Genomic DNA, 21,396 nt, shown 5'->3' on the forward strand with positions numbered 1-21,396 from the left:
TTTTTGCTTCATTATTTAGATGGATACTGTGAACAAGAAGCTCACCCGTTCAAGCGCCCACCGGGCCGACTTCAATCGCCGCCGACAACAAGCAAATTTGCAGCGTCAAGATGAAGATTTATCTCAACTCAAAGCCCTTTTATCAGGTCATGGTATACGCTGGGGTATCCGTGCTGAACGTTGGGAGAGGATGTGGGAGTCTCGTAATGTAGGTTTTGTTATTTTCTTATCCTATCTGTTTGGTCTATGAAGGTTGCTAAGTGTGTCCATGTATTAGCTCATTGATCGAGTCATGAGGGATGACATGGAAGAAGTCCATTCGAAGAGGCGTCGCCCGAGGAAGGATGGGAAAAAGCATGGGTATTTTGAGGAGGTGGTATTCTCTGTTGCAGATTGGCGAGCCATGAGGGACATGTTGGACATTCTGACGGTAGGTATTACTTGATTTTTTATATTTTTCATTCATTTTCAATCTTTTTATACTTATTCTAATCTTCTTCTTTTCCTCCTTTCCAGCTGTTCAAGTTTTTGACTCGGGAGATGGAAGGCAATAAGCCAACCGGATGCTTGGTTTTGGTGAAGTATGTTCAGCTGAAGGCTTCCATGGAGGATCAAATCAAGAAGATGCATGAAAACGACCCCCTCTACCCCATGGTGGATGTTATGATCGACAAGATCATTGCATACCTGAACGAAGCCCTCGATTGCGACACATTGATCTTAGCCGCCATTTTCCACCCTGGACTTCGAGTCAAATTTTTCTCGCATTCTTTGGGAATGGGGTCTGAAGGTAATAATCGGGCTGAGCAGTTATTGAGATCTGTGTTTACTCAGAAACGGGATGATATGTTCCTTGATCACCAAACCACGACTCCTCCTCGATCCGAATCCCCGACTGTAGACGGTTTTGGATCTTTAATGCCGTCTTTCTACAGTGATGTAGTGACATCGAGCGAGCTTAGTGAGCTTGATCAATATCTTCAAGGGGTTGATCCAATGGCAAGTCCTAACTTGAACAATCCACAACTTGCTTTGGATTGGTGGAAGGTGAGCATAGTTTTTCCGCACATTCTTATTTTGCAATTAAACTGATCATAGATTTTATTTAGGCTCATGCTGGGAAATACCCAGTCTTGTCAGTCTTAGCTCAGGACTATCTTGCCACGCCTGCTGCGTCTGCTGCACCGGAACGTTCGTTCAGCGTGGCTGGACGTGTGTGTACAGCAGAATGAGGTGGGATGACTCCTCGAATGATCGAGATGACAGTCAGTGGCCAGTTGTGGGTTTCAGAAGGTGTCCCATTGAGTGGTGACTTTGCTGAAGTGGAGAAGGTGATGTCTTATGCAAAGAAATCAATTCAAAAGAAAACCCGTAATACTTATGTCTAGTTAGTTTGGGTTACTTTACTAGTTTAAATTATTTTCAATCTTTCTTTACAGTCGTTACAGTGAATTTATTTTATTTTACTCTATCAGGTTCTTTTAAATTTTTCAAGCTTTTCTTTACGCTCGTTACAAATGGTTTATCTTACTTTACTTTATTATTTTCAATCAATTTTTTTATTTTTTCTTTACGGTCTTTACAATTAGTCTGTTTTATCTTACTTGTTTAGTTTTCTTTACTGTCTTTACAAGAATAGCGCTTGTTTTTCTTTTTTTTTGGCTTGACTTGTTTTGAAAAAAAATCACCACTTTTTTGCTTGAAACGCTGCGATGCGCTGCGTGAAATCACCGCGCTTTGCGTTACTATTTTGTAGCAAGATACTCGCCGCGCCCCCGCTGAAACTAACTAGGTAGGGTCTCCAAAAAAATCGCAGCGCTGCCGATTTCTACGTTTTCAGCGCTGCGCAGCGCTGCGAGCCAGGCTTGCTGTGCGACATAAATGCATTTGCTTCAAAAACAAATTGATCAGCAGCAATCAATGACAAGACCAGCAGATTCTTCAAATCAATACTTACTTGATTCTTGATTGCTAAAAGCAATTTGCCGGGCTCAATGGGATTTTCAGGCGTGATCAAACCTCCATCAAATAGTTGCTGCAAGTCGACTTGTTGGAGGTGAGATGTGTTGAGAATAAGACCACTAAGATTGATCCTAATATCCATACTCCAGCGGTGTCTACGGGCTGCACCGGTTGGTGTGCTGACAAGACTCTTCATGTATACAGAAATAGCCTTTGAACACTCGCTGGGATTCATCTTGCCGTCCACAGTCGTACTGTCCAATCTTAAGTCGTCAGGATTGATCAGGTGTCGTTCATTCCCTTTATGGCGAGCCACCTGACTATCATGCTTTGTTCGGAGATAGACGAGGTTTTTTTGATGTAAAGTTCCACATTCAACCAGCCTCAAATACGTTTGATCAGTTGCACTCTCAGCCAAACGGTCTTTGTGAAGTGGTTTTACCAGAAAGCAATAGTCAGATCGATTTTTGAATTGTAAACTGCAGGCACTATTACTTACCAGATGGATTCATTAAGTTTGTGATGGACATAGCTGCATTTTGGATTGCTTCGGTTTCGAAATTTTCAGGAACCTGATTAAGTAGTAGATCGAGTGCATTTTGCTCTTTTGCTAATGTTGCAGCTTCAGCAAAAGCAACCTCCTCAGAAAATTCTCCAGGATTTGAGGTGTAATGAACACAATAGTCCTTAGTCGCGCACGTTGATATATCTGATAGGAACCCAAACTTGATGTCAGTACAAAGTATACTACAGTTTTCAAGACTTTAAATTCGCATACCAGGTGAGCTATCAGTCATATCTGGAACAAGGTCTTCATCAGCAAAAGGCAGATCATTGTCCTCAACAGGTAAGTCATCATCTTCAGGATCTAATGGACCCATCCCTGCTAGATGAGCCAGACTATTTGCAAGTTGATTCGCAATGGTTAGATCCTCAGAGATCTCGGCATTAGTTGGGTAAGTCCGAAGGTGTTCAATTGTTTCTAAGGTTCCCTCGTCGCCAAAAGCATATTGATAACCCAAGTGAATGTGTTCAGAAGGAGGGATTTTGATTTTGCCACTCATTACACTCTTAACAACTGCATGAATCTTTGGCATCATGAACCGAGCATCGAGGACGGAGAAGCGAGGTGAAAGTACTCGCATCCATCCAAATACATGTTCGCAGGATTCGGTTCCATGCTTCCAAGGACAGAATGGATAGTCTGGATAGTAATCTCGATATGATATGATCATACCCAGAAGATAAATGGGAAGACTGGAGAATATTTTATAACTAGCGTGTGAGATGCAGTTTAGATGAAAACTCATGAGGCCGTTTGTCTCTTTCTCGCGTTTCTGAAGGTAGCCTTTCCATCGCCGTAAGAAGAATCCCGCAGTCCATGCAGAGCGTATGCGCTCTCTGTGTCCCATACTTTTACTCAACCAAGAATCGACCAACTCGCCGATGATGAAAAGGAAAATTGTCAAGCCGGTAGACGAATTGAGGCGAAGTGAGGCTGAAAGAGTGGATGCAGATAGCGTTCGAAAAGCTCGGCCATCATCTTGCTTATCACTATCAAATACATCCTTTGCTAGAAGGGGACTATCGGGCATCTTGAGAATCTCCGCAAGCTGTTGGATAGTGATGGTATACTTTCCCATGACAAGTAACCGCGAACCAGATAAAAGTTGATTTGCTCCAGTCTTTCTCGCATGCTTTGGGTCCTGTACAGCTACAACTGGGCGAGGAGGATTTCCAAACAGAGGTACTTTGACATGTACTCGCAAGTTAGATTTTGAATATGTGAGATATTTATCAGTCTTTTGAGCAAGCAGTTTCTGAGCGGATATCTCAGTGGCAGCACCATCAGCTCCCATTGACGTGATGTTGATACCGGATGTGTGTGCCAGCTCAATAACAGCTGCATGCTCATCTGCAATATCTTTTGCTCCTTCTTTTGAACGACTAGATATGAGAGCTACTACATAAGTTGGAATATTTGGCAACGGCACCTGGATGGTGTAAGCTCGAATCTTGATATGAAAAATGAGTCATGATGTCAGTGTTTTGTACAAACATTATGAAAAATTATAGTACAAACTCACCTTTGAACATAACTTATCATTGTCAACTATGTCTTTCATAAGTCTTTTAAGTTCTTCATTGTTCTCAAACGGCTTGTCGCCTCCTTCTGCACCCACTAGACACTGATTATGATGTCGCAGTGTTTTGACACACACTGTCTGGTCGGACGCGGCAGCAATTGGTCCTGAGTAACCCAAGGCTTGAAGATTCTTCACAATTCGATGGAAATTTGCTGGATGTATTTCAGGTTCCATTTTCCCTCCAATTTTTGCCTCAATCATACGTTGACTTCGGGCTGTTCAACCTGCAAAAGTCTTGCTGAAAAGATTAAGTGCACTGCGACTCATTGCTCCAAGAGTGGTGAGGCAGTCGTCTAAATATGGATCAACCCGCATCCCTCGGAGAGACTTCCCTGCCATTTCACGTTCTGCTCGCACAGCAACACTCTTGAACAAACCTTGAACCGCCTCTCGATCTTTGAATAAACCCTTGCCGGCCAAGATTGAAACATGAGTTAGAAACTCGCGAAAGTCTCCGTTCTGTGAAGACTCAAGAGAGCTTTTACAGACCCGAAGATCTTTGAACTTTACAAAGGTGGCGTGGTGTATGTCGGTTTCCATGAGCTGATCAGATGTATATTTGAGGGTATCTTCATCAGCAAATTCATGATTGATTGCGCTGATCAAACTACGGACTCCTTTGAGAGATTCACATTCTGAACAATTTTGGATTTTCTCAGTTTTCTTTATCAGGAGGGTAGTTGTACATTTTCGAGAGTATATAGCACTACGTGATCCATGACGTTTGACCTCCCATATTGCTCGAGCATCAAGTGTAGTCATCAATCTAGCTTTTTCATCGGTTGAAAGTTGTTTTTTGGTGGCATTCTGTCCAAAAAGCTCTTGGCATACGCGGTGTCGATTGTTTCCGCGATAGATACTACATGTATGTTCAAGAAAGTGGTTGATTGAATATGTTGCCCGTGGTCGATCCCATGTAGCATCGGTGAGACCAGGACACTCAATCTCAACAAAGCCGTGTTTGACCCGTTTATCATCTCCATGTGATTGGGCCAGAAATCCAACCAACAGTGCATTTGAGCGTAATGTAGAGGTCTTCTGTTTACAGGCTTCTGTAATTTGTTGAAGTGATTATAATCAGTAAGGTCAAAGATAATCTGAAAGTATAAAGAAGACTGACTTGTATTCCAATGACTGAGTGCTTTCTCACTGCGCCCAGCTCGTAAGAGTATCATCTTTTGACCGCAATGACATCGAAATTCCTTATCCGCTGATGTTACCTCAATCTTGCATCGGTTGCAAGGCGTATCGGGTGTTGATAAAGGACAATTATCAAGGACTTTTGTAGCCTTTTTGGCCTTATCGACTTTGGAAGAGCCACACGTAGATTTCTTTGGAACCAATACAACATTGCTGGTGATTTTACGTGGTTGGGTGACCTCATCATCTGAAGATATGAGATTGACCTTCTCGATCTTGTTCAAGACACCAGGAGGTTTCTTTGGAGCCAATACAGTTGCGCTAGTGCTTTTACGTGGTAGGGTGACTTCATCGTCTGAAGATATGATTATTGTAGCTTCCTTGGATTCAAGGGTATCAACTTGAGGGCGTTTTGCAGCTGGTTTTTTGGGTTGACTGTGACAGGCATCTGGATCTACATCAGGCTGTGAAACAACTCGGCGTTTCATGACCATTGATGCCCCGTGAGATTTTCTTGCTGATATAGAATCACTTGATTTTCCAGCTATGTGAAAGCAAATCATAAAATCAAACTACACTCAATGGTGAGATCCATTTTAATAGGAATGAAGAGAAAATTTACCTTCGTTTTTCTCTCTATCAGCGGTTGTTGCCCCTTCATCAAGGAAATCAGAAGCCCCAGCCTCTGTGATGATTGTTTGACTCAAAATCAATTAGCTTTTGTCAGATATTAATATCAAAATTGGTGAAACTAACTTATTAATTCCTGCACAATCATCTGAAGCTTGGCCTTAAGAAGACCCTCCGAGTTTGGTGTCCAAGTCTTGTGATCACGGGCCTTGCTGAAATATTTCAGAGCCAACTCGATTTTGAGAGAACCTCACATCAGATTTTTTTTAATGACATCAATTCCAAAAGTTGCTGTGATCTTCTTATCGACCGCAAACCATATGCCTTCATCTTCGTCTTGAGGACTCATCCATGGTGCCTCATGATAAACCATATATAATTTATCATCCCTGGTAGCAACTGGTAAACTTGGACACGCTTGAGTGAGTCGCATTATCTTCGAAATCAGTTTGGCAACTTCTGGCTGATGGATAGTCTTGTGAGACATTGTGGTTGCTGCTCTATTTGTAGTTGAGTGGTGAAAGGCAGTGAATTCGAGTATATAGATTGGAGTCTATGAAGCTATTTGAAGTTTTTTGAAGGTATATCAAGAAAATATGTCAAGCTAAGGAAGCAACAGGAAGCAATGCTATATAATGTGGAAAATTTGCAATTTTTCGCAAGCTCAGCTGTATTGACACATCTGTATATTTCTAGATATTCACGTATAAGTTTTCAGCCGACGAGGCTTCATATCGTGTTCCAGAAGGCATGTTCCAATGGCCCAATAGCAGGAAAGCGATGCTCAGCATTAATGCTGCTTCTTGCCTGCATGCATGGGTTCAACTCCCCCCAAAGGGGACTTTTTTCGTCACATGCATAGCCGCGCCTCATCGGTATCCGGACTTTTTTCGTCACATGCATAGCCGCGCCTCATCGGTATCCGGACTTTTCTGGTCACATGCATTTTTGCCCAAAATCAAATTAGGACATGTTTGGTCACATACATTTGAGCCCTAGAAGGCCAAAAAAGGACTTTTTTCGTCAGACGGCTCAGTAGGAGCTTTCCAGGGTCCTATTTCAGTCCACTTGAAATGTCAATACAAAATCCTGATGATACAAAGTTTTAGACAGAGTTCATAGCGTATCTACAATGAGAAAAATGAGAATGAAGGAAATAAGAGTGAGAAAAACAACCGTTGAGGAAACAACTGAAAGTCATTGCTGAGATATACAGACAATGCAAAACAAGGCAGTCATTATATCAAGAATTCATTCCAATTCTTCTGATTCTGAATCATCAGGTGCTTCTTCATGATCAGACGCAAAGAATTCCTCATTTGGTAAAACCTCCTGCCCATGTGTTTCATCTAAATTGTGGATCTCGTGCTCTATTTCCTCCTCTGTTGGCAAAGAAAAACTGGTTGAAGTCTTCAGTTGTGCAAAGTTCTTTTTACCATTGATCCGTTTACAGTCGCGTTGTAGGCACAATGCAAAGAATCTAGAATATAAGACGCATGGTATTCAGGTATGATTTTGAAGCCATTTGGTCAAACACGAGGAAAAACCTACGCATAACGGTATTGTCGACTTTCTGAACGTAAGTCATCCAATTTGTCATCTATAACATTCCACAAAGTCTTGGGAGCATACTTTGAAAGGTTCATCCCCCAGTGGATGGCCTGCATTCTCTGAGCAGTGAGTGAAGAAAACGGATCAAAAATCAGATTGATTCATAGTTCATTACAAGATCAAATGAAAATATGGACCAGCCATGCATACCGAGTCCTTTGGAGGTGATCCGTTTGCTTGATGATATCAGTCTCTGCAAGGACTTTACCACCAACATAAGAGTGTTTCTTTTGGTAAAGCTATGTAAACGAATATAAGTGTTGTTTTCAATCTGATTGACACAGCAAGATGACCAGGAAAAAACTTACTTTGATAATGATAGAATTGAGTTTGGGTACGCTCGCGTCAACAGGTGGGGTGACTCGGTCCGGAAATTTAACATTTGTGATGAGCTGGAGAAGTTTGGTTTTGATTCAGATGATGAACTAGAAACATCACGAAATTGAGTGTTCAAAGCTGAAAACTTCATATTTTGAAAGAGATTTTGAAGCGAAAGATTTCGAACCGTGATTCTTATACAGAAAAACTGTGATTCTTGTCCAGATATGGGGGGCACATCCATACTCAGTGATACTTCCTTCTGATCATATCTGTACGAGAATCAATGTTCATCTGTACAAAAATCACAGTTCAAAATTCTCGCTTCAAAATCTCTTTCAAAATGTCAAGTTTTCAGCTTTGAACACTATTATGGTTTCGAAATCCTTTCTGACCTGCTTTAAAACATCATTCACGAGTGTGGTCAATGCACGAGCAGATTCAAGTTCAGGGCCCACTCCAAATTTGGGTGGCAAATGTTGCTTTTTCCATTTGGTTGATTTGGTTAATATCCCAGTCTGGCTCGCTGTGCATCAGTACAATCAATTTAGGCAAGTTAATTCAAGGATGAAAACACACCATCACTTTTTCAAATAAAGACAAGGGAAGAAGAATTTTGTTGCTGTCTTTCTTAGCAGTGTATGCTTGAATATTGCCGTCCATGATTGTTCTCCATGCCCAAGTACGCACAGCATCCTGACATGGATCAACAAGTCATATTTGAGATAGAGACGGAGACAAACAAGTCAGTAAAGGCAAATATGAAAAGGAGAATCACGCAACATTACCTTGAGGTAGCTATGGTCTTCATCTTTCCAAGGGGTGGCCTTGGAACTAGCGTGTTTTTTTTAATGGGTTCTGGGGCCTTCTCAGCTTCATTCATTTGGCCATATAAATTTTCCAATTCTTCATGAAGCAATAGCATTGTTATCATGATAGTGTGAAATTTATCCTTGGGCAAAGTGACCTGGAAAACAAGAGTATCAATAAAATGTGGATGAAGTTCTTCTTCTGACTTACGTTGCAAAGGTGGCGCCCCATGGCTGTATGCTCTTCATCAAGTTTGAAGCAATTGATAATTCTATTGAATGATTGTGGTTTCAAACCTGACATGCGAGAAGCTAATAAATCAAGCCCCCCGTCATCATCAGTTGGTGGTGATCCTACAACATCTGCATGTCCTTTTTCTTGATCAAAATAATATCAGTATATTTCCTTGACTTGATATAAGATATCCAAGACTTACCTTTTACTCTACTCGTATGTTGGCTAGGTTCTTGATCATCACTTTGAGTTCAATGTACAGCTTCATCTTCTTCATGAAATTGATTTCCATGTTCTTCTTCACTATTTCCGTGAGGATGTTGATTTCCATTGTTGAAATCGGCATCACCATTCAACATATCTATATCATGTTGTTGGATTGGACTCGGAGATTTGCGAGAGCCTTGCTCAGAGTCTTCGGTGTCTGTGGTTGGCTGGCGTTTGGTCTTGCCCTTCTTTGAAACAGTTGAAGTATGTCCGAAGGGATTGGCGTCCTTGTTTGACTGGAGTTTGGTCTGGCCCTTCTTCAGACTAGTAACAGTATGCTTGACTGCGTTTTTGGAAGCTTGTGCAGAACGGTTGGTTTGACTTCCAGAAGATTGAGAACCCTGGCGAACTTGACTTCCAGAAGCTTGAGGACAACTGTGACCTCTTTGGCCCTGATCTTGAGGGTTGACCTGCGCAGTTGTGGCTCGCTTATAAGGGGTGTACCAATTGCCTTTGCTTTGAGGCATGGCAGAAGGATTGGTGAGGTGAAGGATGAAGCTGGGATGCTCAAAAGCAAATTGAAAGTTGAACACTTCAAATTAAAATCAAAATGAAGATTGGTCCAACTTGTCATTCATCTGTGACACACTGAAATGATGACATGGCCCTTATTTTTTCATGAGATTGGCTTTCTGCACACCTTCAATCTCATTGACTCTGTTAATTCCAAAGATAGAAAGTCAATGTGTTGATGAAGCCATAAAATGGCTTCTTTTGTGAATCTCAGAATATGTTTTGCATTTATTTCCAAGACTCTGGCTTTTCAAAACCAGCTCATGCTTTTCAAAAGAAGCGCACAGCTTTTCAAAAGCATCTGTTGCTTTCAAAAACACTTTTCAAAAGCACCTGTCTGTTGCTTTTGAAAAGCAGCTTGCTTCCTTTTGAAAGCAACAGGTGCTTTTGCCTAGATTGATACAAATAGACAAGCTTCAAAGGGGCCCAGTCTCCTCAATTTGTTCCATATTCAATTTTGCCACCTAGCAGCTCATTCGATTTTTCCACCTTCAGCAATTCCATATTCAATTTTGCCACCTAACAGCTCATTCAATCATTCAATCTTGTCACCTTGTCTTACTTAATTCCATGATGTTCAATGGATAATTGTTCGAAGGCAGTGTGCCATAGCAATGAACCCATTTGTTCATTTTGTGGTCTTATTTAATGATGGTCAATGGATGTTTGTTCAAAGGCAGTGTGCCATAGCAATGAACCCATTTTTAGCCTTGTTTTATTCAATTTCAATGACATTCAATGGATGTTTGTTTAAAGGCAGTGTGCCATAGAAATGAACCCATTTTGTTCATTTTGGAAGGATGTTTGTTTTGGCATAACTCATGAAGTTGCTCTCCACTTGACCATGTTATGAATGTATATCCTTTCAGTTAGTTCCTTTAAATTACAAAATAAAAAACTCAACAAAAGTCCTTCAAAATCAACTTCTTTCACACTTCCTTCAATTACAAACAAGCTAACAAGGAAACATTATTTGTACTTCCTTCAATCACAAACCAAACGCTCACAAGGAAAAATTATTCTATCAAGGCATTTGTGAAGGTCGAGAACTTGATAAATAACTTGCAATTAATTGAGAATTTGATGGGCCGGCTTGTGGTTGAGCCTGTGACTGTGGGTTTTTCCTAGTTCTGCTTCTCTTCGCCGGAGGTTGACCTGTTTGGTTCACTAACTTATCTCTTTCCCTTTGGTGTTGCTTCTCCTTGATTTCATCTTTTTTTTACAGTGTCTTCCCAATTTGAAAGGCCTATTTGCACTATATTCACCCAATCACTCGGATTGGGATCCTCAAAGGTCATCTTACCCGCAGAACGATGAAGCTTGGCAGAATAGAAGGCGCCTGCATTAATAATGTAGTCCTTTGTGGGCTTGTGAACCACTGTGAATTCCAGGCCTTTGGACACCTGACGTTCAACCATAATTGGTCAAACCTTGTCAACACTACATTTGCTTTGATGGCAATTGTGTTGGACATTGAGGACCCCGTCAATGTCCTGTATTCTCAGAGGTATGAGTTAATATATATGTAGCTTGTAGAACACAGCATTTACTCACCCAAACAATGATCCAAATAGCAGCATTGGTTTCCTTGATCTTGCGCATTCCATAAAAGCTACTAACCTGGCCCAATTGACAACATGTGGCTTTGATAATTGTTTGCTGTTCCGCACAAGCTCCTGTGCCCCAAATTTGTTGAACACAGACAATTGTTCCATTGAGAGATTCATTGTTTTTAAGTGAGACAAAAGCATTTTCAGTCACTCTTTGTTGATTCTTCAAAGTTATGGATTCTAGGACTTTCCAGTCCTTTGCACTGAATGCATCAAGTATTTTATTTGGGATCAGTTCGCATGGATTTGGTGGTTGTAATACTTTCTTCTCTATAATCAACATCAGAAATTATCATTTCATTAAAAACACAATTCAAATCAACACACAATGTTAGAAAGACCGTTCACAGCTGATATTGCTGAGGGAAAACATGACTTCTCTTACTTCCTATCTTGATTTGGTAAGGTTGGTTCCATGAAGCGTTGAATCCTGATGCTTTTTGGAATAGCTTATTCTCACGAGATAGCTCTTGTACTTTTGAGCCTGCATGAATGTATGTTTTCAATTGTTTATCATATAATTTTGTTCCAGCAGTTAAGGCCCTTATAAGTTTATAGCTGTTGAAGGAATTTGCAATGTTGCGACCTGGACTTAAATGATTTGAGTGGATTGATGAATTTCGAGTATTTCCATTGTAGGATTCAAAGTTTTCAGTTGCAAATAGACAAGGAGGACCAAAACGGCGAATTGAATCACATAGATGTATCAGCATATGAAACTTTGGCTTATTGCACCATTGAGCCAAAAGCTGTACAACAGTCTTCAAAAATTTCTGAATTAGGTGATTGAGTTCCTTGATATAGACATCCATGTTGGAAATCTCTGTCTGAAATATATAAGGAGCAAGGTGGGCCAACGCTTTCCATGCTTCACGTTCCTTGTCAGATAATTTACTTTCAAAGAATATGAAAGGTGCAGCCTGTAATACTACTCGGAACTCTTTTCCAGTGGGACTCTGAAAATGCTGGATCATACTTTTTGGCTGGATAGGTGGAATATTCAGACCAGAAGTATTAAATGACCTCCAACGGCCCCAGATTGTTTCCTTCTCGGTAGAGGTGAATTTGGCCATTTGATGTTGTAGGAAGTACTTAGAAACCCCTAATAGAGCGACGTGTAAGACCTCGACTGGGGTATCACGATGTCCATCAAAGCCTGATGAGAAGAATGATTTTTCATGATGAAATACATGCAAGACATCAATTAGAAAGAAGGTGATTCACACAAACCTTTTAAACACAAAAACGGATTGAACAACCGTTCTCCAAACTGCTCATTCAGTTCGCGACACATATGAGCTATATCTTCTTTAGGGATCTTTGAATTTCAATGTAAATCTTGAGCTTGTTTGACAAATGGGGCATTTTGAGTGTCTTGGATGCTGAAGGATGATGATTTCGTGTCAAATTGTGAAATTGTTCCAGGAATCTGAGCTATTTCCCAAAGTTCCTTTGTCCCCTTGATTGTTGCTGTCCAATCGCGTTTGGGAAGAGATGCCTAAGATTAGAACCAAAAATGGTAGGTCAAGTTATTTTACCATCCATTTATAGCCAAAGGTACAACCTACCCGCTCTCCAGTTTTGTCTATACCCACAAAATCACATACATACTTCTTTGAACGTTTTTCCATAAGAGATTTTACCTTCAGGTGACAAACTCGACAAGGTGAAAGGGAGCTGGTTGGGTTCATGGTGTTGGTAACCTCCGCGTGCATGGGAGAGTCTCCTAGATGACAGAGTACTGTCACCATAACAAGGACTTCTGATTGAGACTTGTGATCATAGGCCACAAAACCCTCTGTCATCAGGTTGCTGTTGGCATATGTCAGCAAGAATAAGTTGTGTGTCAAGTTTGAGAGATGAGCGTACTTCAATCCGTCAATGAGAGGATCTGCCAACTCTAAGGCACCTGCTGTGTTTGACGTGGTCAAGAAATGACAATTGTATTCTTGATTTGCCATTTTTGGAGGTAGACCGGCCAAGGTAAAGTAAAAAGCAATATGCTTATTCCATTTTTTTGACACATTGCCAGAAAGATCATCACAATATAGTACTAAAGGCATATGACGAATGATGCGACCATCTGCTTTTTTTCGTTTATTCCGTCAAAAGTCCTCCAGAATTTGTTGACATTGATTGTTGTAAACAATGGTGAATCAAATGTGGAAACATACGGGAATTCTGTTTGTATTCTTGTTGAACTACCTTCTTTTACAAACTTTTGGAACACAGAGACACATTTTGCAAAGATATCTTGACCAGATTTATAAAAATATAGAGGAACTACGAGCCTCTTGTCTTGTAGTTGAACTGGTTCATACAAATAGAAATGAATGCTATCTTTTTCAATCATTTGCACTCTCAAGTCAGAATCAAGCTCCTCGCGCCACTTCTTTGATTGAGAAAGGCAATAAACTTTTGAAGTTGGATCTGGAAGTTTGGGTATGAACTCAAGGACTTCTGTGACGTAGGGATTTCCAATTTCCTGAAAACAATTTGAAGTCTCATCAATCTACATATCAGATTTTTGGTGAATTCATCTCAAGTGCTTGCCTGCGTCAAAATCTCCTTGACTTGAAAACCAAAGCAAGGTTTGTGCAGTGCACTGAAACTTTCACAAACATTGAAGTCAAATCTCTTCTTAAGTCGTTGGCGGAGGTCCTGAATGGTCTTATATGCTGGAATCTTTGACCCAAGTAAGCTGAACAAAAAGCGAATACGCTCATATTCCAACAAAGATAATGTAGTCCTTGTTGATCCTAAGGGCGCGTTCACTTAAGAAAATTTTGACCAGAAATCACATTCTGCAAATTTTTTAATGCAAAAATGCAATATGCACTACCAAATAGACACTTTAAATTTTGCAGAATGTGATTTCTCACCAGAAATTGCTTAAGTGAACATGCCCTAAGAGAAGGGTACCAACAATTTGCTGAACCAGTAATTCAAGTAAGTAGCAAGAACAGCTGATTGACAAAAATACAAACGTGCCTCAAGACTTGAGAATGGATCCCAAGAAGATTCATCCTGATCAACAGTGTCTTCACGGTTGAACTGATTGTCACATTCAGATTGATTTTCATCATCACCAATATCTTTTCTGCCGTGGACACTAGCCACGAGAGAGATAGCTTCACTGCTGTTTGGGCTGTGCACTGGCGTGTTGAAAATGTTAGTATAGTCCTTGGTCCAGAGATCAATCAGCTCTTTTTGGTGCTCTTCAATATCTTCATCAATCTCAAAATCACCAATATCACCAACATATGGTACTTGATCGTCTTGACTTGAAGAGTTGGCTTCATCCTCAACATTCTTCTGTGAATTAGCTGTTGCGGCCTCGGTTGCTGCTTTTTGAGCCAGCCATATATTGTAGTTTTTTATATGCTTAGGCGATTGGCTGTGCTTTTTTGTGGAGTTTGCTTTCATTGACCGGCTTGAGGGACAGGCAAGACATGTGAAGGCAGCATCTTCTTCGACAAAGCCTAAGTTGAAACATATGAATCAGATCAACCACTTGAAGATTATTTCAAGATGTAATCACATTGGTCTAAACCACCGCTGGTCTGTTTCATCAATGTTGATTTGGACAAGTTGATCAGAGACAAGATTTTGTTCTCAGGGACAAGTGTTGATTTGTCCTTATACAAGGGAAATGAGAGATGGAATTCACGTTCAAAAACCAATAGTCTTATAAATGCGAGTGAATCAAATGAAAGGTCTTCTTTCTTAATTTGAAAGGTAGAGTTCTTCCGTTGTTTGACGGGTATTGCCATAATGAATCGTCTTCATTAATGATGGTAACCAAAAAGATCCTCCTTGACGATCTTCAACCGGTGGACAACCAGTATGCATCCGGTGATTTGTAAGATCACAGAGATTCCGTATACAAAGAACGCGGACTAGCGCCGGGTTTTCAAATCTTGGTTGCTCAGCGCTTTGCACCACCAACATATTTACCTCCGATTTTGTAATCCGAGGTATCCTCGGATGCACAACCTCGGACAGAAGCTTCCCGAGGTTTTGATCCGAGGTAATTCTCAGGGAAAAAAAATACCTCGGGCAAAAACCTGCGACAAGGTCTATCCGGGGATTTGCCTCCGATGATGCCTCGGATTTCTCAACCCGAGGCATCTATGCTGGCAGTGTTGCATCCAGGTCAAATACACCACAGAGGCGTCTCGCTTGCCTACAGCCGGGCGAGGCAGCCCATCTGAAGGCCGTCAGCTCTTGCACGCGGGCAGGCGGTCTCCAGATGGCGCTCAGGTACGCCGCTTGCAAGCCGCCTGCCGCGCTCGCTAGCAGGCGATCTGGATGTCGACACGCGGCGAGCTACAATCCGCCTGCAGACGGTCGAAACGGCCCCTCGCCTGCAAGCCGCCTGCCGACCTGGCATTGATGAGGGCAGCTGGCAATCAATTTGTGGCCTGCAAGCGGTCCAACGGGTCTGTTACCCAAGAAATCCAATGGGCCTCGTGGCCTCGGACCCCGTATTTGGATTAGAAAACCCGTCTTAATTGGGGCAAATGTCGCTCACGTTACGATCCAGCTCAGCTTGAGCACCTTAAGTGATATAGGAAACCACCCGAATAGCATTTCAGCAAAGCACTCGGACAACATCTCGAAGGTTAAATTAGAGGAAATGATTAAATGGTAATGGGATTTTGGCGAGTTGAACAATTGGATATAACAGTCATAGTTTGTAATATACATTGTAGATATCCACTTAATCACTTGAAATTCATGTTTTTTATTTAAGCACTTGTTGTTCCTTGGTTGCCGCCGTTGCTGGTTCCAGGTCCACTCACACGCCGGGCGTCCTCTAGCGCCATACGTGCCATGATGGCCTCTTCGGAAGGCAAGTCCAGGGCCTTATTCTGAGCGAGCTGATTGGCTTTGATGGTTTTGAACCAGGTCTTGCCGGTGAAATACTGTTTATCCTCCTCAAAGACAAGGTCATAAAACCTGCGGTAGAATTAAGCAGCTTCAGGTCAAGCTTCTGACGACTGATATACACATGCTCTGGTGTAGACTTACGCGGCAGCATAGTTTTCATCCCGCTTTGATCGCAGTATTGAAAGCTGGTGATCAATATTGGCCCAAACGGATTCATTTCCTTTGTGGCCTTTGCAGATCACCCGCGCGGCTTCCCGACGCTGAGCAAGGTTATATTTGTCAGCGAAGTGTACCAATCGACGCGAGTTTATGGATACTCACCATGTAGGCTACTCGTGCCCTAGTCTCATGATTGGTAGCTTTCCACACCGCTTCCTCCTCGGCCGATGTGTCAGCTACACCACATCTGATAGACACCTATCAATTAGCAGATGCACTTCAGTTAATGGCTATGCTATCCGCGATTGAATGCAATTGAACTTACTCGTTTGACCATGTCTTTGATTGAGGGAACGGGCGTGCCCACAATCTCCTTCGATTTAGGGTCATGTATACCTACCAAAAGCTGCAGTTCTTCGACGTCAGCAAGGGGACAGGGACCTCAATGTACCAGGAAGAAGTTACATACCACGTTGTGTAGCTTCTCTCGCCCTTGTTTGCCGGCGTCTCGGAGGGCTGAAGCATACGCTGTCGTATCGGCTGCGTGCTCGACTCCTTTGCGTTGGGGAGGGAGGTGCTGGGCCTTAAACGCCGCAGTTTCCCCAGCGAGTGTTTTCTGCAGGTATATCACGGTTCAGATCTAAACATATTGCATCACTATATAGAAAACATACCTTGATCATATTAAACAATGACTTTGGGTGATAACCTTCGCGTTCGTTGCTAATCGCAGTGTATGCCTCCAGCTCTGCAGACCATAGGAATTTAAGGGCCATGGGGTTGATCAAACCCTATGGCCGATTGGAATGCTAGTCAGAATCTTTCCTCTTTGTGTAATAATGAAACGCCAAACGGTGGCTTACCACCAGCTTCCTGCTAGCCTTCCACTTCTTGTGCGTCGTATCGTCAGCAGCAGATGACGTTACTACATCCTGCCCTTCCTGTGCTCCCGGTGCTGGCGTTGGCGCGGGTGCAGGGGCGATGGTGGACCCCGTAGCAATTTGGTTGGCTAGCAAGTCAACCTTGCTATTGAGTCGGGATATTTCCATCAGGAGCATCGAATGAAACATTGCTCCTGCAATGTGCCTATTGTTCTCGCCATAAATCTTTGGCAAAAAGATGCAGGCCAAGTTTGAAATTATAATCACTTCACTATGCCAGGTATTAAGACAATGCGACGTACCTCAGAATGGGACAACGCGAAGTGTCGGTGCGTGTCATCCAAACCGCAATGATTGGCCAAAGCGTCGAATACAACCATGTTACGCTCGGAGAGATCATGAGCAAACGGCTGTGGAGCATCGTCAAGGTCCTCATCAGGCCATCGATATCCTTCGTTGGAACCTTGATTCTCTCGATTTGGGGAGTGCCCAAGTGGTTCGCGAGAACAATCATGAGAACGTTCTGGCAAGCGGGAGGCGCCTCGGCGATTTGGAGAGAGAGACCGATCGTTTCGAATGTGGAGTTCTGGTCGATCGCGGCGGTTATGGTCGCTGTTTGGTGGCGGCATCGTGGGGCTGCGCCTAGGTGAGTGTACCGAACTGAGAGCTGGTTTTGATGAAGTTGGTCAGAGATGCCAGGCGTCAAGTGGAACTTAAAATGGAAAAACTCGCAGGTTGAGTTCCTCAAGCCCCCTTGGCTGCTGAACCTTTGAACACCAAGGTTTGATGGTGAATTAAATGCATCGCCAAATGCTGGGGAATCGATTGGGGCCGCGGAATAGGATCCAGTGAAGGATAACACTAAAAGTTAGTGTTATCCTTTTTACTTCATAAATATACTGACTCACCGTTCGAGTTCCTCACATTGCCTTGGGTGTTGAAGGTGTTCAAGCCACCTGTGGATGGGGAATGAAATGCATTCCCACCACCTTGAGAGTCAAAGGATCCGCCTAACAAAGGTCAAGCTACGAATTAGAGTGATTCAGAAGAAGAGAACAAGAGAAAGAGGGGTACTCACTAATACCTAACGAGGAATCGGGAAGCATTGCCACAACGTAAAACCTTGACCACGCAGAGCGAGCGATAAATTATCACTGAAAGAAGACCACTCGAAATGGCCAGTGCGAGAAACTTGACGAGAAAATTGCAAAGGTTGCTTTTTGGGTCACCAAAAAGCAACCTTTGCAATTTTCATGTCAAGTTTCTTGCACATCATTGACCCACGAGAACATCTTCAATGATTTTTGGCCCAATAGATTTTTTGGGCCAAAAAGTTCCTTTGCACCTCTTTGGCCCAAAAAACCTCAATCCCAAACCACCATTTGACAATGACCAACCAAAAACAAAGCCGATATGCCACCAGAAGCAGCACGCAGGGGCTTTACCGTGGGTCTCGAAAGGTTCGAAAGACCTCGTAAGTATACTTTCTTTTAATGTAGCTACCTTATAACAATACCTTCTTTTCGCAGATCTAGGGCAACGGCCTCCAACCGCCAAACCTCTGAAAAAATTCACCCAGAAGATGAAAAACCGATGATCAAAACGGAAGCCTCTGTAGTCAGTTCCCGCGGCGATGGTGAAGAGGACGAGACACCTACACCAAGCTATTGCGCAATCAGCGCTGGTTCCGAAAAACGTACGCCGGACCAAATTCCGAATCGACCGGTATTAGGTCGGTTCTATCTCAACTTCAGCCTAATGTAGTACCTGTTTTTGATAAAGAGGTGTTTCCTTTAGAGTTCCATGTTGACGGGGGAAATGTTATCTTTCCGGCTCTTCGGATGATCATGGATGCGACTACCCTCAAAGATTATTTGGAATTTGCCCGGGTGGAACCTGATGAGATCGCCAGAGTCATTCCCATACTGAAAGAGAAGGGTGTCAATCACTTCGACTTATTTTTATTCAAGGAATATGTCAACAAGGATATTATGAAATCTTGGGGTATCTCTCCAGGCACGGCGGCTCGGATGATGGTTTACGCCCATATGTTCTACCAAAGCCAAGTCGAATTGGACGGCCAGTATGTGGGGCCTTCAGGTTATTGATTGTAATGAAACAATGCGGATATCCAATCTTGCATCTTGATATCGATATCAATCGAATCGAATGATTATTTGTGCCATTAGAATCAAGTCTATCTGATTTTATATCAAAGTTCGAACGATATCGAACATGATATTGTTTGACTGAGCCCAAATACAACGACATGATCTCCGGCAAGTCTTTGAGAGGCCAGAGATTCTCTCAAAGACTTGCGAGATTATTGACAAAGTCATCCTCATTCAGCCCCAATTCCATTCTGTTCAAACTTCTTCGCGAAAAAACATCATGGGCTATCCCATTGCACCAGTTAAAATTGAACAACCTTTCATCTCTCCCAAACTAATTGAAGCTGTCAACAACGCACACGACGCCGGTCAAGATCTTCGATCTGTGGACGACTTGCTCCGTTTATTAGATTTGGGTACAATGAGGTTGTATGCGACCATGACTACTCGATTGAAAAAGGATGGGTCAAATTATAATGAGTGGGTGGACACTTTGAACGAGAATGTTTGGTTCAAGGCGAGGATGACTCGCGATTATTTGGATCAACCTCGCCCGGAATTCAACACCCTGTTTGATTGGGTTTTGGACGAAATCCTCTTGGCGATAATTCGTGCCACCGTTCATCGCGACGTGGTCGAGGCCCTTCGCATAGCCTCTGACCCACATGACACCCTCATGTGGCTCAACTGGTACTACAATTGTGATTGTAAGTCAGTTCCTCAACCGCATCAGTATTTTTCCAATACTGATGGATTATCTTATACATCCATTAGAGGGTACTCATTTGCAATACGCGGCATTGTCGAACAGTAGGTACAAACTTCGGATGGTTTTGTACGTCTCTTTCAACTTTCAGCGTGAGGTCCAATCTGATGATGGTGTTAAATATCAGCACAGTAAGTTGGCCCAGATTGACGACCGAAAGCGCGCTGGTGTTATGTATTTATGGTCACACCTTCTTCATCTCCTATTGTAACTGAATATTGAAATGGGTGGAGGAGTTAGCGAAATCAAATTTGTGAATAAACATTTGAAAAGGTGTCGCACATCTTAAATATCCTCACCCTCCTGTGTATTATTCTGCCCTTTTCGAGCGCCTCGTGGTTCCGACTTCCATATTTGGAGGCCTTCTCTCACTGCGTCTTTACATTCGCCAGGTGAGACTTTAGATCCATGTAATCCTGAAAGCCAGCGATGAATGTGCCCATTGTAATGAGCGCCCACATTCAGAATGAATTTGGGCGAGTCCACATGATCCACCCCCCAAAGGCTCATGGTGGTCACCCTGCGCTCAATTCTTTTCAGAGCGTTCTTTGCAAGCGTACATTTTGCATCATGGCAGTTATGTTGAATGTTAATTACACACTCAACATCCTGGAAGTCATATCCAATCAAAGCCATTAGTTCCAAGTTCATCAATATATTGGCAAAATGCATATACATACTTTGACATGGGTAAGTGCTATCTGTTCGGTTAATTCAACCTCCCGCATGCCATAGAAGGTGTTGATGGGGCCCCTTTGACAAACTTTGAGGACAAGATGTGTCTTGCTCTCAGATACCCCGTCTAACTTCCAGATAGATTGGACTTGACCTATCCCTGGTTGAGATTTGACCTGTAAGGTCCATATATGCTCAGATATCCGTATCAATAACTGAAATGATCATATAAATTATGACTCACAAATACAAAGTCTTGCAATTCCACCTTGATATCTCCAGGCAACTTAATGCTTTCATATTCCTTCAAATGGGCGCGGTTGACGGTGTTTGGAATGCATGTAGGTGGCTGAGATTGTTTGAGGCATTTTCCTGAGGGGGACAGGTCAGATGTGTTAATCAATCACAGTCAACAAAGGCATCACCTACGACCAATGGTATAATATGTAGAAGCCCCTGCAGAGTTGTTCAGGCCCATAGCTTGTGATAATTCGGGTACCATCAATAATAATTCTTTCAAACGAGGCCCACCAAAAACCCGAGAGTCGAGCTTATAGTCGAAGAAAGATGAACCAGAGATAAACACTCTCAACAATTGCCGAGTGTTTGATGTATTAGCAATGTCTTGACCAGGACTTTGATGGTTTGAATGAACCGATGCGTGACGTG

At 42.5% G+C, this 21,396-nt stretch overlaps 4 protein-coding genes across 4 annotated transcripts; 1 reads left to right on the forward strand and 3 right to left on the reverse strand.

The window, feature by feature from the left end:
• Window positions 1-4,777: 4,777 nt before the first annotated feature.
• MELLADRAFT_112754 (uncharacterized protein) lies at window positions 4,778-6,366 on the reverse strand (the record flags this gene model as incomplete). The annotated part of the gene is made up of 5 exons (XM_007417276.1): window positions 4,778-4,815; window positions 5,230-5,793; window positions 5,872-5,934; window positions 6,006-6,091; window positions 6,197-6,366. 5 exons carry the CDS (start codon window positions 6,364-6,366, stop codon window positions 4,778-4,780), a joined length of 921 nt encoding a protein of 306 aa, XP_007417338.1.
• A 2,737-nt stretch (window positions 6,367-9,103) lies between these two features.
• Window positions 9,104-9,697, reverse strand: MELLADRAFT_94658 (uncharacterized protein; the record flags this gene model as incomplete). Its single annotated transcript, XM_007417261.1, has 2 exons — window positions 9,104-9,617; window positions 9,687-9,697. 2 exons carry the CDS (start codon window positions 9,695-9,697, stop codon window positions 9,104-9,106), a joined length of 525 nt encoding a protein of 174 aa, XP_007417323.1.
• Window positions 9,698-15,993: 6,296 nt separating this feature from the next.
• MELLADRAFT_68633 (uncharacterized protein) lies at window positions 15,994-18,281 on the reverse strand (the record flags this gene model as incomplete). The annotated part of the gene is made up of 11 exons (XM_007417243.1): window positions 15,994-16,204; window positions 16,277-16,395; window positions 16,457-16,552; window positions 16,620-16,700; window positions 16,764-16,910; window positions 16,969-17,085; window positions 17,158-17,400; window positions 17,478-17,811; window positions 17,832-18,036; window positions 18,084-18,185; window positions 18,254-18,281. The coding sequence occupies 11 exons, from the start codon at window positions 18,279-18,281 to the stop codon at window positions 15,994-15,996; spliced, it is 1,683 nt and encodes a 560-aa protein (XP_007417305.1).
• Window positions 18,282-18,563: 282 nt separating this feature from the next.
• On the forward strand, window positions 18,564-20,100 carry MELLADRAFT_94660 (uncharacterized protein; the record flags this gene model as incomplete). The annotated part of the gene is made up of 5 exons (XM_007417262.1): window positions 18,564-18,649; window positions 18,705-18,907; window positions 18,958-19,275; window positions 19,430-19,993; window positions 20,063-20,100. 5 exons carry the CDS (start codon window positions 18,564-18,566, stop codon window positions 20,098-20,100), a joined length of 1,209 nt encoding a protein of 402 aa, XP_007417324.1.
• Window positions 20,101-21,396: the final 1,296 nt, after the last annotated feature.

This window comes from Melampsora larici-populina (genome assembly GCF_000204055.1).
Source record: "Melampsora larici-populina 98AG31 unplaced genomic scaffold MELLAscaffold_70, whole genome shotgun sequence".
In the NCBI taxonomy this organism is placed as follows: Eukaryota; Fungi; Basidiomycota; class Pucciniomycetes; order Pucciniales; family Melampsoraceae; genus Melampsora; species Melampsora laricis-populina.